Source organism: Petaurus breviceps, unplaced genomic scaffold, assembly GCF_028583685.1.
Source record: "Petaurus breviceps papuanus isolate PSGF00001 unplaced genomic scaffold, PetGlider_PUasm1.0 174, whole genome shotgun sequence".
NCBI lineage: Eukaryota > Metazoa > Chordata > Mammalia > Diprotodontia > Petauridae > Petaurus > Petaurus breviceps.
Genome location: NW_027185761.1, coordinates 66,831,684 through 66,848,104, shown reverse-complemented (window position 1 = coordinate 66,848,104; position 16,421 = coordinate 66,831,684). Strand labels below are relative to the sequence as shown.

At 42.2% G+C, this 16,421-nt stretch overlaps 1 protein-coding gene across 1 annotated transcript in view; it reads left to right on the top strand.

The window, feature by feature from the left end:
- CACNA2D3 (calcium voltage-gated channel auxiliary subunit alpha2delta 3) overlaps positions 1–16,421 on the top strand; it is a 1,089,703-nt gene that overhangs the window by 1,002,027 nt on the left and 71,255 nt on the right. Inside the window, exons 29-30 of the mRNA XM_069084367.1 lie at positions 7,858–7,920; positions 11,605–11,675. Of these exons, the coding sequence (XP_068940468.1) occupies positions 7,858–7,920; positions 11,605–11,675 (134 nt within the window). The remainder of the gene's footprint in view (positions 1–7,857; positions 7,921–11,604; positions 11,676–16,421) is intronic.

Sequence of the window (16,421 nt, the reverse complement as noted above, 5' to 3'; positions counted from 1 at the left end):
TATCTATCTATCTATCTATCTATCTATCTATCTATCTATCTATCTATCTATCTATCTCTCTGTCTGTCTGTCTCTAATATATCTATCATCTCTCTACCTCTCTATCTATGTGCACGCTTATGTATATGTGTATTTATACACATGTACATATACCATACACATATATGTACACACACATATACACATACATATGGGATTTCTATAGCACTTAAAGTTTTGCAGAGCTCATTATGCCTATTTCCTCATTTGATCCTTACAACAACCTGGGAAGTCAATGCTATCATTATTCCCATTTTCCAGATGAGGAAAATGAATCAACTAAAGGACAAAGCAGCTTGCCCAGGGTCCCACAGCTTGTGAGTGTCTGAGACTGGATTTGAACTCAGAAAGATGAGTCCACATACATATCTGCACACACACAAACACATATTGATTTATGTGCCTATCCATGCATATATTTACACCTCACTAGTCACACTTAAAATAGGTCATACCACATGTATCCATTCCAATACCCACCTCTGACATTCACTGCCTGTATGATCTTGGGTGACTCTCAACCATCTTCATCTATAAAGCCAGGGAGGAGGATGCCATCTGATTTATTTTTCTGAGGTAGCTTATTACTCTAAATCTCTAATTCCACATGAACTCAGCTGTTCCTCATTCAAAGCTATGCTATGTGTCCTTGAAGTTGAGTAGAGAAAAAAGAAAGGTCTTTAGAATTCCGAAATGATTTTGCAAGGGTGGGATGAAAGGGTCATCATTGGACAGTGCTTGGTCTCAAAGGGTCTAGGTGGCATTTCGATTGCATTTTGAATGGCAGAGCTTTCAGCTCTGTGATTCTCCCTTCCATCCTCTGCCTTGCTAAAACCATGACTGAAAGAGTCTATTCAGTTCTGGGATGGCACCATATTTTAAGGAAGGCACAGATAGAATGAAAAGTGACCAGGGGATGACAATCAGGATGAGGAAGAACCTTTGAGTCGTGCTATGAGAAACCTTTTGAAGGAACCGTGGATGTTTCTTCTGTAGAAGAGCAAACTTGGGGGAATACATTAGTTCTGTTCATTTATTTGAATGACTGTCATGTGATAGAAGCATTAAACTTACTCGCTCTTTGACACAAGAGGGCAGAATGAGAATCAGAAGGGGGGAGTGGCCAGTGTCAAATGTGGACTCTGTGTCCTGGAGGGTTACTCAGTAATGACAGCTCACCCACCATGGACAAGGGATTTTTCTTCCAATAAACACTCATTGAACTATATGGAAGTGGAATGTGGATGCTCCCTTCACAAAGAGATGCTAAGTGGTAGGGAGCTTACTTTTTCAGTTTGTCTTCCCAGTCTGGGTCACCACCCACCCTTCTCTAGGCCAAAGAGTCACGTCAATCAATCCCATAATCATTAAGCCTATACTACAAGCAAGAGCTTGGATACACACAAGAAACAGAGAAATTGTAAAAGGAACAACTTCTTCTTGTAGTAAATTTATAATCTAATGGGAGAAGTAATCAATGTATGTATATGATATGTACACAGACACATATAGGTACATACATTATATGCACATGTGCACACAAAGAGAAACAACATAATTGTTAAGTGAATTAATACACACATGTATAAACATGTACATCATAATTTGGGAAGGAGGGTAGTAGCATTGGGGCATCAGGAAGGGCTTCATGCAGAACATAGTCCTTCAACTGCATCTTAGCAAATGAGATTTCCTGAGGCAGAGAAAAGGAGGACGTCCATTCTAGGCATTTATTTCTTCAGCTAACGCTTCCCTATGGCTATCATGGAAGGAAGTTAGCTCCACTGAAGCATGGTGCAGTAAAAAATGGGAGGAATTTGTAGTTAGAGGATCTGGATTCAAATCTTTACTCTGCAATTTTCTACTCAGGTGACCCTGAGTAATTTGTCTATCTCGCCTTGTTTTTGGCATTGTCATTTATTTTTTTTTTAATGAGGGGATTAGAATAGATGGAGTCTAAAGTCCCTTTCCACCTCTAACTGTGAGATCCTAGGATGTTCCCTGAATGATAGCATGGGTGTGAGTATCTCAGAGAGGTGGCCCGTGGTCACTCCCACCCAGCAACTTTCCCAATCACATCCATCATTCACCAGAGAAAGCAAAATTTCTACATCTTGACAACAAATCTCGATTTTTTGCCCAGATTCATAAAGCTGATAAGTAGCTCAAGTGTCCACAGATATAATTTCTTAATCAGGAATATAATAGCCATGTGACTTGGGCAAGTCCAGAAGCTCTCTGGCCCTCAATTTCATCTTCTGGAAAATGAAGGGGTTAAATGGCCTCCTGGCTCCCTTCCAGCTCTGAATCAACAATATTATATGAAGTGGGGCAGGGGAGAGGAGGAGAGAGAGGAAGGGAGGGAGAAACAGTGAGAGAGAGAGAGAAAGAGAGAGAGAGAGAGAGAGAGAGAGAGAGAGAGAGAGAAGGAGGGAGGGAGACAGAGAGGGAGGGAGACAGAGAGGGAGGGAGGGAGGGATGGAGGGAGGGAGAGAGAGAAGGAGAGAGAGGGAGGAGAGCGAGAGAGAGCTCGTGATTCACTTTTCCTTTGAAACATGTTTCCTTCTGGTTTTGTCTTCACTTTCAACAACCCATTAAAGTGAGTACAAAGTCAAGGCAGTCTGGTTCTCGCCCGCCTGCTCCCTGCCTCCCCTTCAGTCTGGCTCTGCTTCAATGCTGTCATTCCCATTTCACCTATTTTAATTAGGGCTGTGAGACCTCCCAACCCTCACTGCCCTCAAGTGATCAGGCCCCCATTAAGAAGAGCTCTGTGGGCCCATTAACTTTGCCTGTTTCCCAGCCTTGGTCCAGGGCAGTGGCTGGCGTGGCTGCCTCCCATGGACTTCACAGACAAGCTTTATTTGGGATGCCATCCAGAGCCCACTGAATCCACTCCCCCTGCAAAATAGTGTTCTCCCACTTTCTGGGGCCAGACAGCTTCACTGGGGAGAGCTGGCTTCCAGCAGCGCAGACTTGATTCTTCCAGGTAAAAGGCACCTCATGCTAACGTTTACTCTGTGACATAACTCTTCTCTGGAGCCAGTCATCTGAGTGATTACTTTGACTGAGGAAATCCTAAGACTAGACAGAGCACAGTTTAATGCCTTTCTATGACCAGCTGCTTATCTGTTGTTTGTTGTTGTTGTTTGGTGAGTAGGGTGAGGAGGGGGGTAGAGGAAGCCCTCATTGCCCTAACCCCAGGCGCCAAATCCAAATGAGCTCTCCCTAGTAGGTGTCCATCATTATTGCCACTCATTTGTTTCAGTTATGTCTGATATTTTATGACCCTGTTTGTGGTTTTCTTGGCAAAAAAATAATGGAGTGTTTTGCCATTTCCTTCTCCAGCTCATTTTACAGATGAGGAAAATGAGGCAAATAGGGTTAAATGACTTGCTCAGGGTCACACAGTTAGTGATTGTCTGAGGTCAGATTTGAACTCAGGTCTTCGACTCTAGACACTTCATTCTAATCACTGCACCAACTAGTTGCCCAACAGGGGTCCCAGAAGCTAGCAAATGGATCTCTTCTGGCTCTAGGCTTACTCATTTACCCGTTCAACAACTATCAAAACTTGATCAATTAATCAATTAAATTAATAAAAGAATGGGCAGCGTATCTGTTACCAGAGCATCACAGATTTTAAGAATTAGTAGGAACTTTAGAGACCGTCTTGTCCAACCTGTACCAGAGCAGAAATCCTGACCCCCCTGGCAGGTCATTGCTCAGGCTGTTCTGCCAGAGCTCCAATCAGAAAGAAGCTCCTCAGCCTGGGAGCAGCCCGCTTCCCACTGGAAAACCTTACTTGTTTGAGAGGATAGGGTTTCTCGTTTTTTCTGCTGCTTTTCTGTTGCTTCTTCACTCTGGACATTTCTAAATTTGCTGCTTTGTTAAGTTTACCTTACATCTTCTTGGTTTCGTTCCCTGACTGCAAAAAGAATAAATCTAACCCATCTGCCTCATGAAAATCCTGCAAATTAGGGAGCCCAGTTATTGTCTTCCTTAAGTCTTCTCTTCTTCAGTCTACAAACCTCTGTTCCTCCAACTGCCTTTTCTAAAGTGGAACACGCAGGCCATTTCTAACGCGGGCTGTCTTCCAGACACTCTGAATTATCAGTGACATTCTTACGTAGCCGTGCCCTTAGGACTTCAGATTTAATCTGACAGTGACAATACGTATTTTCATAAGTTTTTAAAATTTACAGAGCATTTTCACATTTTATCATCTCTTTTGAGCCTTGGAAAAATCCTCTGTGTCAGGTGGGCTGGACAAATGCTATTACAAGTAGTTTATAAATGAGGAAACTGAGTTTCAGAGACATGAAATGACTCAGCCGTGGTGACCAAATTGATAAATGTCAGAAGTAGGATTTTGACCCAGATCTTGTAAATTCCAAGTGAAGTTCTCCGTCCACTACAGTAACAGAAGGATGTTATGGTACAATCTTGAAAGTATGGGTTACACATATACCCAATAAACATATGTGGCCATGAATCCCCACTCATACAAAACTGTAATGAAATTCATTTTTAATGAAAAAAAAAATAGATTGCAACAAGGAAATTAATTCCAAGCCATTATCACTAGAGAATAAACTAATCTTTACTGAACATTTCAGCAAATGGAAGACAGATTCTGGAAGAAAGATCAATCCCTTTATTTTGGCATTGGGAAACACATTTATATTGAGTAAAGAAGGGGCTCCCACTCCTGCAGACACCACTGTTTATTCTCCCTGGGGTTATTATGCCAATGGGCTGCCTTTGAGGATGCAGCCACATTAATTTGGCCAAGATGGATGAGCCAAAGAGGCCTGTTCTAGGATTTAGGGGCCCATGCACTTTTCCTTCCACAGAAGGTTACAAGAATACACAATTAAGACATGATACCTCCTCGATCAAACTAAGGCTTTTGTTCCAAGCGATGTCTTAAATTAAAGCCAGGACCGATCAGACCAGCACTTCATTGGTCAAACAAAACAATTACTCAATCAATTGCCTATTATTATTGAATACTTGTGCCAACAGTACAGCAAAAAGGACTGAAATGTATCACATGTGCCTTACAGCAGTATTTTGCAGGGTCACTGTGTTGTCTCAGACATCTGATACTGCGACCCCTGGCAGATCATAAGATTATATTTAGAGCAGGAAGGGACTTTAGAAGCCAATTTGCCCAACTATCTCATCTTATAATAAGGAGATCGAGACTTCAAGAAGTTAAATAATTTGTCCAGGGTCACACAGGTAGTAAGGCTCACTTTCCTCATCTGTAACATGGGTCTAATGCTTCCTGAAATATTTATCTCCCAGACTTAAAATGAAACTCCAATGAGAGAATGCATCTAAAGTTTTTTCTAAACCTCTAAAGGACTTATAAATGCCCGTTTCTGTTATTACTTTTATTAGCATTATTATTACAAAAATACTAATGAAAGCTATGATTAATACGTTTTTTAATAATAATATTCTTGCGACATAGTAAAACCTTTATGTTGAGATTAGTATAGAAAAAGTTATAGCTGAAGGCAAGAGATGTCTTTGTTGTCCCTGTCATTTCCACCTGATCTTTGGAAGCCATCCAGTTTCCTATCTTTCCCCTGCACTAATAACACAGTGCTATGAATATGCACTTTCACAGATGTCTGTCCCTCTGGTTTCCACCCTGAGGTTTGGGGCTCACAGCATTTCTGATTCCAATCGCTGGCACTTTCCCTCCCAGACAGGATGAGCCATCGTGAGAAGGGGTTGTTTCTTAACCTCTAAGCTCAGATAAGATGGCCAATCGTTTTACTAAGTGGAGAAAGGAGGACTATGGGATGGATCTCCCTGGCAACTGAGCCTTGTGTCTAATCCTGAACCTAGCGTAGTGCAAAGCATTCAGCACTAGTGGAATAAGTATTTCCATTTTATTAAAATGAACCTTTTCACAGTTATAATTACCTCGCCAAGTAGCATCATTTGGGCTCCCACCGAAGTTTGATGTCAGGATTTACTGGGCACTGAGTCCTCTATGCAAAACTGAGGCTGAATACAGTGGACCTGCATAGACGGGGTCAGGAGGAAGAACTAAAGAAAGTAAGACTTAGTAGGACGAAAAGGGAAAACCAAACTGAGACTGCAGAGTTGGCAGGGCCGCTTAATCGGTCCCAAATTCCAGTAGACCTGAGGAAAGCAGTGCAAGATGGTACAGTCTGGTTATACTCTCTCAGTGATGGGATGGCAAGGTCGTGTTGGTTGAAGATTGGTTTATAGGGCACAACTGTCTGTGCTTTGGGGACTTGGAATGTCTGCTAATCAAAGCTAGGGCTAGTAAGTTCTGTACAATAGACAAGCAAACAGCTAGGCTGCCTCCAAATGATCCTTGGAAGCAATGCCCCAGTGTTGGCCCTGCACAGGGAGCCTGGTGATGCCACCAGGCTCCTACGAGGAAGGCTACCAGCCAGGGAATATCAGGGTGGGATTAGGTCAGGGAGGAAACCATCTGTCATGGGGCCACTGCAATGAAGAAAGCACACTAGCTGTCTTCTTCCTAGTCTGATGAATTATTTTTGCCAGCTACTTTCTCTGCTGCTGAAGGAGTAAATTCACTGTCAAAATACAAATATAACAAAATTAAAACCACACAATTAAAAGAATAAATGTGATAAATATTCTTGTCTTCCAAACCTCAGCGTTCTGGGATAAGCCCCGTTTGTTCTGACCTAATTACTTTTAAAAAATGCAAAATGCCTTTTCTCTTCCTGTGCCTCTGAAATGTCTCCCATAGAGACAGAGGCTGGGTCTTTCGCTTGTCATTGTGAAGAATGTCGAGACTGGACAAATCCATGTTTCTTTTGTGAGATGTAGGTGTGTGTTTGAGTGTGCTTGTGTGTGTTCAAGTGTGTGTATGTGTGTTTGAGCATGTGTACTCATGTGTGTGTGTGTTTCAGAGGCAGCCAGATCCCCGGCCCTCTTGGCCTGTTTAAAGTCAGCCCTGTGGGTCAGGAAATGTCCCAGCACACACCAGCCCTGCGGTGGCCCAGTGCTGGGTGGAATTCAGCTCCGGGTAAAGATATGTTACAAATTAAATGTTGCAGGCGGTATGTAAAGCTGCAATAAATAGAAACGAAGTTACATCAAGGATTGAATTAAACCTTCAGTTTCAACTCGGCAGCTGTAATTAAAACTTAGCCCGTAGCAAATCATTCACTGGAGATTAAAGTAGCGTGGGGGAAGCCGGGACGGGGGCTCACCTTGCTTGCTCCAATTTATACGTCTGACTTACCCAGAGCTAACAGTCCTGCCCCTGAATCCAGCTCCCAATTAAAAACACAGTTTGAAAAAGCTTTAGGAGACCTGAGGGGCCCCTTTTACAGAAGGCTCCCCTCCCCCCGCCTCAATCTATGAACAAATTAAAAAATATTGCCTGGTCCCCTGTTGCTCCACCAAGCTGACACTGTGTTTTCATTAATACATCATTAGAGTAATGACATTGTGCTGGGGCTGGAGTCAAAACTCCAGGCTGGGACAAATCCACGAGGTCCCCGTGCCTTGACATTTCCATTGTTTTAGGAGAAAATGGACGTTTCTGATGATACTCTGAGTCACATGTCTTTGCCGCTGATGTTTCCTATCTATAGGCAGGGTGTCCAGGAGCCTGTTGCTTTTTGTTGGTTATTTCTTTGTTTCTTACTTTTAGAAGATAAGCCCCGATATCCCACTAACTCTTCAAGGCAGCCCCATTTCCACTGACCTAAAACCCAAAGTCCTCCTTGATTGAAAGACGGCACTTCATATCCAACCCATCTAAAAACACACGAATTGACCTTTCTTTTCTAGACCATTAATTGTTACCTCATAGACAATAACGGATTCATCCTGGTGTCTGAAGACTACACACAGGTAAGTGGGAAACCTCTCTCTGCTAGCTCCAACCCACAGATTCACAAGGTGTCTGGGCTGAGGAAGGCTGATGCCAATATTAACTCTCTCAGACAATCACCTGTGTTTAAGAGGCAAATGTCAGATTATAAAGCCTGTTCCCATCCCCCCAAGATTGGGACCGACTTGATTTTCACAGGGCCCCAAAGGATTTTTTTACCTAGGAGTTAGGAGGGTCTGCTCTTAATCCCATTAAAAGTTCAGTTTATAGAAAGAACTCTGTCACAGGTTTGTCTCTGCCACAGAAAGGACTATTTAACTCAGGGTGGATGTTCCTTAGAGTGTTTGGGCCACTTTGAAGGAAAATGTCCTTATGACATGTTATCTCCTTGGGGAAGAGGGGGGTGGGAATGATACAAAGCTCTCCAGAATACTTGACTCTGCTTTTGCTGTTTTTTTAACCTGATAACGGAGTCCCAGGATTAACTCCAGCACTCAGCATTCAGGGACACAGTCCCAAGAGATAAGGAATGCTCTGGGACTGATTGGACTGCTGGTGCCAGGTAGGGGAAAGAGTGGTGAGGGGCTACAACAGGCATGGACGGAAGGAGATGAGCACCAATATCTCGGGTGCATTTTTTTTTTTACTTAAAATGAGAGTTATTATCAGAAGAGTTGTCAGCGATAAAGAGACAGAAGCCAAAGTGGACATTTTGGAATGTCAGAGTCTTCTTGCATTTGGACAGGAGGTTAAGTCAGTGTGTCGAAAGTGATAAGAGAAGAAAAGGGGGAAGCACTCTTGATGTGATGGACAGAACCAGTCTGAGAGATAGAAGATGTGTTCTAATCTGAGCCCAGCCACGTACTGGCTGCATGGCTTTGGCGAAGTCATTACCCTCATGTGCCTTGACATTCTCCATCAGTAAAATGGGGGCAATAAAAGCATTACCTTACAAGGCTACTGTGAGGATCAAAGGACATAGCACTAAAGCTTGACATGATGTTAGCTGTGATGATGACGTCAATGATATTGAAAATCAGAATAATAAGACTCAAAACAAATGTTTCTATTGCACTTTCTATAAACATTTTTTATTGTGCTTTGAAGCTACCAAAGTGATTATATTTGTTATGTCATTTGAGTCTGAAAACAATATGATTTAGACGGGTAGGGAGGCCACCTGTGGTTGGTACCCTAGGTCCTCCAGGGTGGCCCTGCCCTTGAGAATCTAGAGGGCCACATGTGGCCTCAAGTCTGAGGGTTCCCCATCCTGGTAGCAGGTCTTCTAGAGCGTACAATCCTCACTTTACAAATAAGAAAAGTGAAGAAATAAAATAAATTGCCCAGGGTCTTATGACAGAAAAGTGTCCTAAATGAGTTTCAAACCCAGCGCTAGTCATTTCTACTATTCTGTAATTCTACTAATCATTTTTGTTATCCTGAAACAAGTGACGACAGAGCACAAGGCATTGGAATGGAGAGAAATGGCTCCTCTTTGTTCCCCCTTCTCCTGCCCTGTTTCTCCTTGTTCTAGCAGCAACGTCTCTGATCAGTTTAGAGCCTGGGAGCATCTTAATGCTCTTCCTTCCTGCCTGTGTTTGCTGCTGCCTTTTCTCTTACCAGAATCGTTTCTGCCCCACCAAGCAACCTGTTGGACTGTGATACTATTTATGCTGCTTTTCTGCTTCAGATTATCCTATTCCTTTGTAGAGCTCTCTAGATTTGTTAAAAAACAAAACAAACAAACAAACAAAACAAAGAAACCAGTTAAATAAATAACTTGAGGGTAATGAAATGTCACCACAAACACAATCCAATGGTCTGCTTCTTTCTGATGGGCGATGGCCTTGCCTCCAGTGTGTGATGCACACAGAGAGCTGTGTTTTCCAAGACAGGGTGACTCCAGAGGTCAATTATGTCTCCATCCCTTTTTCAGGATTTCTAGAAAGTGAGGTGATTCAACTGAATATCTCTGGTCACAATGGAAAGAAAAAAAGTAATGACGTCGTAAGACATTCAAAAGACACAGAATTTAGATAGATACTTTTGCATCTTAGTCCGTACCAATTAACCAACCAAGAGGGGAATTGGCCTTGAAATTATCTGTAAAAAGACTAGAACAGGCAAGGCTAAATTCTTGTCTTGCATGGAAAATATGAAAGTACACCAAGGAAATAACCAAATGGCTGATGCTAATATCTAAATTCCTAAATTGTGGAAGCTGTGTATAAGGCCCCCCACCCCCAAGTCCTCCCTGCCCCAAGGCACACACATGCCATACATTCACCCAAGGCTTCAGTCTCTTGATCTTCTCCTTGAATAAGACTGAAACAGTACAGGAGAGCTCAGCTTGTCTTTTGAGCCCAGACTTGTTTGAGGCTGTCTGACTTCCTGTGCCCCAATTAGGATAATTCTTCTTCACTTAACAACCAGTTCCATTGAAATTGGTGTACTTATGCACATGAAATACGAATGTCCTCCTGGCTTCTCACAGGCTACACACACCCACATATTTTGGAAAAGCTCCCAAGTTTCCCTCAAGTGAAAAAGGCAATACTCACTATTCAGACAGAGGAATGCTTTTTTTTTCTTTTTCTTTTTTTTTTTTTTTTACTTTTCTGGCGAGGTCTGTAAGCATTTCTGCCTGAAAACTCCCAGGTGCATAGTTGAGGTCAACTCAGTTACTTGTAATGGAATTGGGGTTTAGTTAATACAAAATCCATGGAATTTATATAATTTAGGAATATAATGCATGTTGCCCCCATAAATCCTCAGAATTTTCCTTTTTCTTCTTCATCTCCTTTTGTCCTCTGCAGACCATATCTCCATTAATGCTCATAAGGTGACAGAAATGACAAATCTTGTATGCCTGTCTTATACATGGACATTCACATTTGTTAACCACCCCCTCCTCCCCATTGAAAAGAATCCTGAATTCCAGTTTTAAAATTTTATTGGAAAACCGAGTTAAAAAAAAAAAAAACATGCACATGTTCCTAAATTTGCCAAATCTCCACCTGGGCTGTCAGGCAGACCTACAGATAGATTGTCTGCATAGTGGGAAGTAAATACAAAGCCTTGTGTTATCAGGGTGTTAAGGCCCTTCACCATATCAGGCCAGGATGTTTGTCCTCTGCAGGACTGGACTGTCTTCTTGAAAAGCCTGGCCTTCTTTGTCTACGTCGTAACCATGGAAATCGGGACCAGGATATTCACCAGAAAGCGGCTCTCAGAAAGGGCTCATTCTAAAGTGAGGAAATTCATAGAGCTGATGATATGGATGCTTACAGGGCATCCAGGAATTATAAACAATTCACTTTATTATGTAGAGGAAACCCTTTCCATAATGTATTTTTACCTTTATGGAGTGCTATGTTACCCATGCGGGAGAATACCTTGTTTCATATGGGTCTCCTCTGCAAGGTAGAGGAGTTTCCAATTCCAAGGCAGCCAGTTTCCAATTCCAACCCCAGCCCTTCCCTGGGTATTGTGCAAGCTTTCACACTCACTTGTGTGCTCTCATAATGTATGACTGGTAAAACATTTCTGCGTTTTTGTTAAGTCATCGTAGACCTAAACAATTTTTGTTTTTGCTAGAGCCCCAGTCATTAGTTCCTCATTCCCTGATAGAAGCTCTGTCTGTTTTTCAGTGCCCACTGGTACAGCAGTTATCTGTACTTTTCCTCATGTCTTTTTTCTTGCAGACTGGAAACTTTTTTGGTGAGGTCGAGGGAGCCGTGATGAACAAATTGTTAACAATGGGCTCCTTTAAGAGGTAAGGCTTTTACAGGCCCTGTGCCCCCTGAAAAAAAAGTTTGCCTAAATAAAATAAAACCAACTGAGGTCACATAAAACAAGGCCAGGCCTGACCCTTTTGGCTGGCTCGCCTGGTGTGCATATTCCAACCAGAGAGCCTTCGTGTAATCCGATGCCTCTGGCCAGAGTGCTGGGAGTCTTGGAACCTCAGCCCACAATGAGCTTCCTGTCAGCTGAGCACTTTATTGGAAGCTGATATTGAAGTCGGGGTCTGCAAGGGGATGCCCATTACATCAATTTGAAGTAAGTTACTGGAGAGAACCAGGAAACATTTTCAATGGGAGAAAGGAAGAGTCTCCTCCCCCCGCCCACGATGACATTAAGGGGGAAAAAAAGGTAAGTATCCAAATGACCAAACTCAAAGGGAAAAATGGGGGGCATGCTGAATGATTTTTTTTTCCAAATGAATTGACCCTTCTCTTATAACTCAGCAAATAGTCTCCACAAACAGTATACGTGAGGCAGACAAAGTGAGAACTGTAGGTCAAATCAAGTCTATTTATGTCTAATTTCAGCTATGGCAGATACCACATGAATGCAGTGCGTATTGGCATCGGCCACCAGTTAATCACATACTGGCCTTCCCCCTCTGCCATGTGTCACCTCTCTATACCATAGGCAGCTAGGCCAAGCTCCCATTAACTCCAAAGGTCACAGGAGAACTGAACACCAAAATAACCCACCTCACTTCCATCTCCTCTGCCTCTTCTCATTCTACCTCCCAAGAAGAGAGGCAACCTTTGAAATGGTGTTTTAATAGAAATAACTGGTGTCGTTAAATACATAACAGGAGGAAATATAATGATAGATCTCAAGCTCACATGGGAGAGCTCCAGCCTGCTGGTTGCCAACAAGTGGTGGTTCTCTATGTTATTACTATCCTGGAGTCAGGCAGCGTCATTAGGACAGGCAGTGCAATTAATTCTTCCTAATGCCATGGAACCTGGGAAGCCAATCTTCAAGATCAGCTGAGCCATGCCTAAACAGTCAAAATAGAAATATGATGAGCCAGTGGTGGTTCTTTTTTTTAAGATAATTAGAGTGACATGGAAAGAGGACTCAATTTTAAGTTAAGGGATTTCAGTTTGGAATCTGGCTGCAGAATTCATATGTCACCTACTATCTATCTGAGGCTTTGAGCAAATCTCTTGGCCTCAGTTTCCTCATCTATCAAAGGTGGGAGATGGTCTCTAAGGTCCTTTTTGGCTCTAAATCTATGACTTTATGATAATAAGCAACTGGGGTTTCCAAACCCCTCAACATTTTGGAAATGGTCCTCCAAGTCCCTTCTGGCTCTAATTCACTGATTCTATGATTTCATAAAATCATAAAAAGTGGCTATATTAAAATGGATTGTGATAAATTATCACGGTTTATGTTTGTTGATTTTAAATACTGACTAAATTACCATTATGTCACACAATAGGGATTCTTCTTTGTTATGGGTTGCGCTACATGGTTCCTGAAGCCCTTCTAAATGAAATTCTATAATTCTGTTAATAATTGAAAGTTGATAAAAGAACAGATATACACATATTCTATGAATATTGACTAAAGAATTTTAGCCAAAATAGACCAATATTTAAATGAGAAGACCAGAAAAGATTGAAGCCTACCTTAGACAATAAAGTCATGATTTCCTTGTCAGGCTTTAGTCACAGAATCCAAGGGCAAAACTGGCTTAGGCCATTGAGATCAGATTTGTTCTCCTTGGTACCAAAGGACAAGAGTAGGAGGGATGAGTAAAAGTTGCAAAAAGGCCAACTTAAGATAGATGTCTGGGAGAACTTCATAATAGTTGGAGGTGTCCCAAAGTGAAATGATGACAATGATGATAAGGGTGATGATGAAGAGGAGGATGAGGAGGAGGATAAAGATGATGACGACGATGATGATGATGATGATGATGATGATGATGATGACTAAGGTTTCTACAGTGCTTACTTTGCACCAGGTGCTGCGTTAAGGGCTTAAAACATATATCCGTTTGATGCTCACAACGCTCCTGGGAGATGGGTGCGGTTATTATTCCTGTCTTACAGATAAGAAAAGGAAAGCAGGCAGGTTGAGTGAGTGGGGCAGCTTCACACAGTGGTAATCGTGAGCGCAAGGCCTTGACTCCCAGCCCAGACCTCTTCTCTCAGGCCTCCTAGCCAGAATGAGATGTCTCAAGAGGTGGTGGGTCCCACCCCTTTGGTGGTCTTCAAACAGGCTGGAAGAATTCTGGTCGGGTATATTAGAGTTAGGAGCCCTTTGCGGTGCGGGTGGGAATAGGTGATGACTTATGGGGCCCCTTCCAACTGTCCAAGAGGGTGATCCTGTTCTTTCAGCCCCCAGGTGTCTGTTTCTTCTCTGTTTTCTCCGCATTGGAAGGGTGTCCAGACACCTGAAGGAATTGCTGCAATTACTACTCAGGACGTGGGTAATTTTAGTGAGCCTTGAAATTCAAAGGTTCCATTGCAGAGGGGGATAGAGTGTTTGGAGTTAGGGAGATTTAGGTTCAGATTCTGTCTCTCAGATGTTCTAGCAGTGTATCTGTAAGAAAGCTTTTTTAATATTTGTGGGTCTCAGGCAACTCTGTACAAGCTCATTCCTAAGTGTTAGAGTCTCATGATTTAGGATTACATCCACAAGCTGAGGACACGAGAGATCCCTTAGGTATCTTTTGTTTTGGGTTTTATTTTTGTAGGGCAATTGGGGTTAAGTGACTTGCCCAAGGTCACGTGGTTAGTAAGTGTGGCAAGTGTCTGAGGTTGGATTTGAACTCAGGTTCTCCTGACTCCAGAGCCAGTGCTCTATTCACTGCACCACTTAGCCATGACCCCTCCCCCCCCACCAGGTATCTTTTATATTAGACTACATCATCCATTTGATTTTCACAGATCACACTCTGTACTCAGAGATTGAGAGGGATAGACATTTTACTCAGACCACTCCTATGTTTTTGAAGTGCTGTAAGGCTAGGATAGTATATGGTTGGGACCTATGATTTTATTGGTGAAGGGAACTCTCTGGTGGGCAGTATTTTTCTCTCAGTGGAGGTCAACAGCTTCATTATAACTCATGGTATAGAAGCTGTTCAGAGCAGGGAGAGGTTCAATAAATTGCCCAAGGTGCGTCTTCACCTCATGACTTTGAGGCTCCCAGGCTAGATCGCTTCTCCATTGCACCACAGCAATAGTAATAATAAGCAATATAAAAATGGATGCTTCTATGGCACTTAAAAAATATTAAATCACTTCCCCTAGATTGTCATATAAAACTTTATGGGGGGCACCTTGGTTGTAATGATACCCATTTTACAAATATGGAAACTGAGTTCCAGAGAGGTTAAGACCAAGAATCACAAAGCTAGGAAATATTTGAAGTGGACTTTGAATTCAGTCCTCACTCTAAGTGCGTTGTATTCCTGAAGCCATATTGCCTCCATCCATGCTGGTTAAAATGGTTGTAGAGTTCTCACTGGAGGAAATCTGGACCAAGAAAAAAACAGTGTAGATTCATTAATCTACCTGTATTTAACCGAATAGAACAGAATTCAGACAGAAACCTTTCACCTTAACACTGGATACTTTTCTTCCTCTTATGTCTTTTCGGGTTCCCTGGGGTGCTGGGTTGAGGTGGGTATGCTATCTGCTGGCGTTTACTCATCCACCTAAAGGATTTTGTGTCCTTCCCACCCCTAGCAGTAGTTTGGCAGAGAGATAGATGGCTTCCTGCTACTGCATCAAAGATAAATGCAAATTTATTCATTATTAATTAAATTTTCATTTAAGATCATGAAAAACTAGTTAATGAGCCTACATTGGTCAACAACTCCTGATAATAGGACAGTATCCTGATGCTAATATGTGCAGGGAAAAGTGAAAAATACCATAAAATCACTCAGTTTTCTAAATCTCCATAGATCTGAACCCAAGTTTTCACATTCAGGTTTAGTCATCAACAAACCCCTTTTAAGGGCTTATTGCTATTAAGCATTGAAAATTAAAAGAAAGGAAAAAATAGTCTCGGACCTCAAGGAGCCCATGATCATTGGATATTGGGTGCCAACTTACAAACAACTATGTACAAACATATTATATACAGTTTAAATAGGAGATAACCAAGAAGTGGGCTCAGGAAATAAAGAGGTAATTTAACTGGTACTTGAAGAAAGCCAGGAAATTCAGGAGGCAGATTTGAGCTGGGAGATCATTCCAGGCACAGAGAAGAGTCAGAAAACAATGTCTTGACTTGAGAAATGGAGGGGCAAGTGCAAAGAATGGCTGGGAGGCCATTGGAACAAAGAGAAAATGGTGGGGAAGAAGGTCTAAGAAGTCTGGAAATGGAGGAAAGAACCAAGTTAGGAATGAGTTTACAAGTCAAATAGAGAATCCTCTCTGATCCTGGAGGAAATAGAGTCACTGCGTGTTCCCAACGCTGCTTTGGGTCTCCTGTGAATAGCCACAATGGCTACATTTCTCAGCTTCCTGATGTTCTTTTGAGGTCTTCATGTAAAGTAAATTTGTCCAAAGTTGCCACAGAATACACATATATTTCACCCCAAATACACTTGATTACTCTATGTCCATGATGATTTGGTTAGCTTTTCTTAAATTTCCTGAGGGAGAGTAAGCCAGGATAGATGAAAAATTAAATGGAAGAAAGAGGAAGAGGAGGAGGAGGAGGAGGAAGAGGAGGAGGAGGAAGAGGAGGAGGAGGA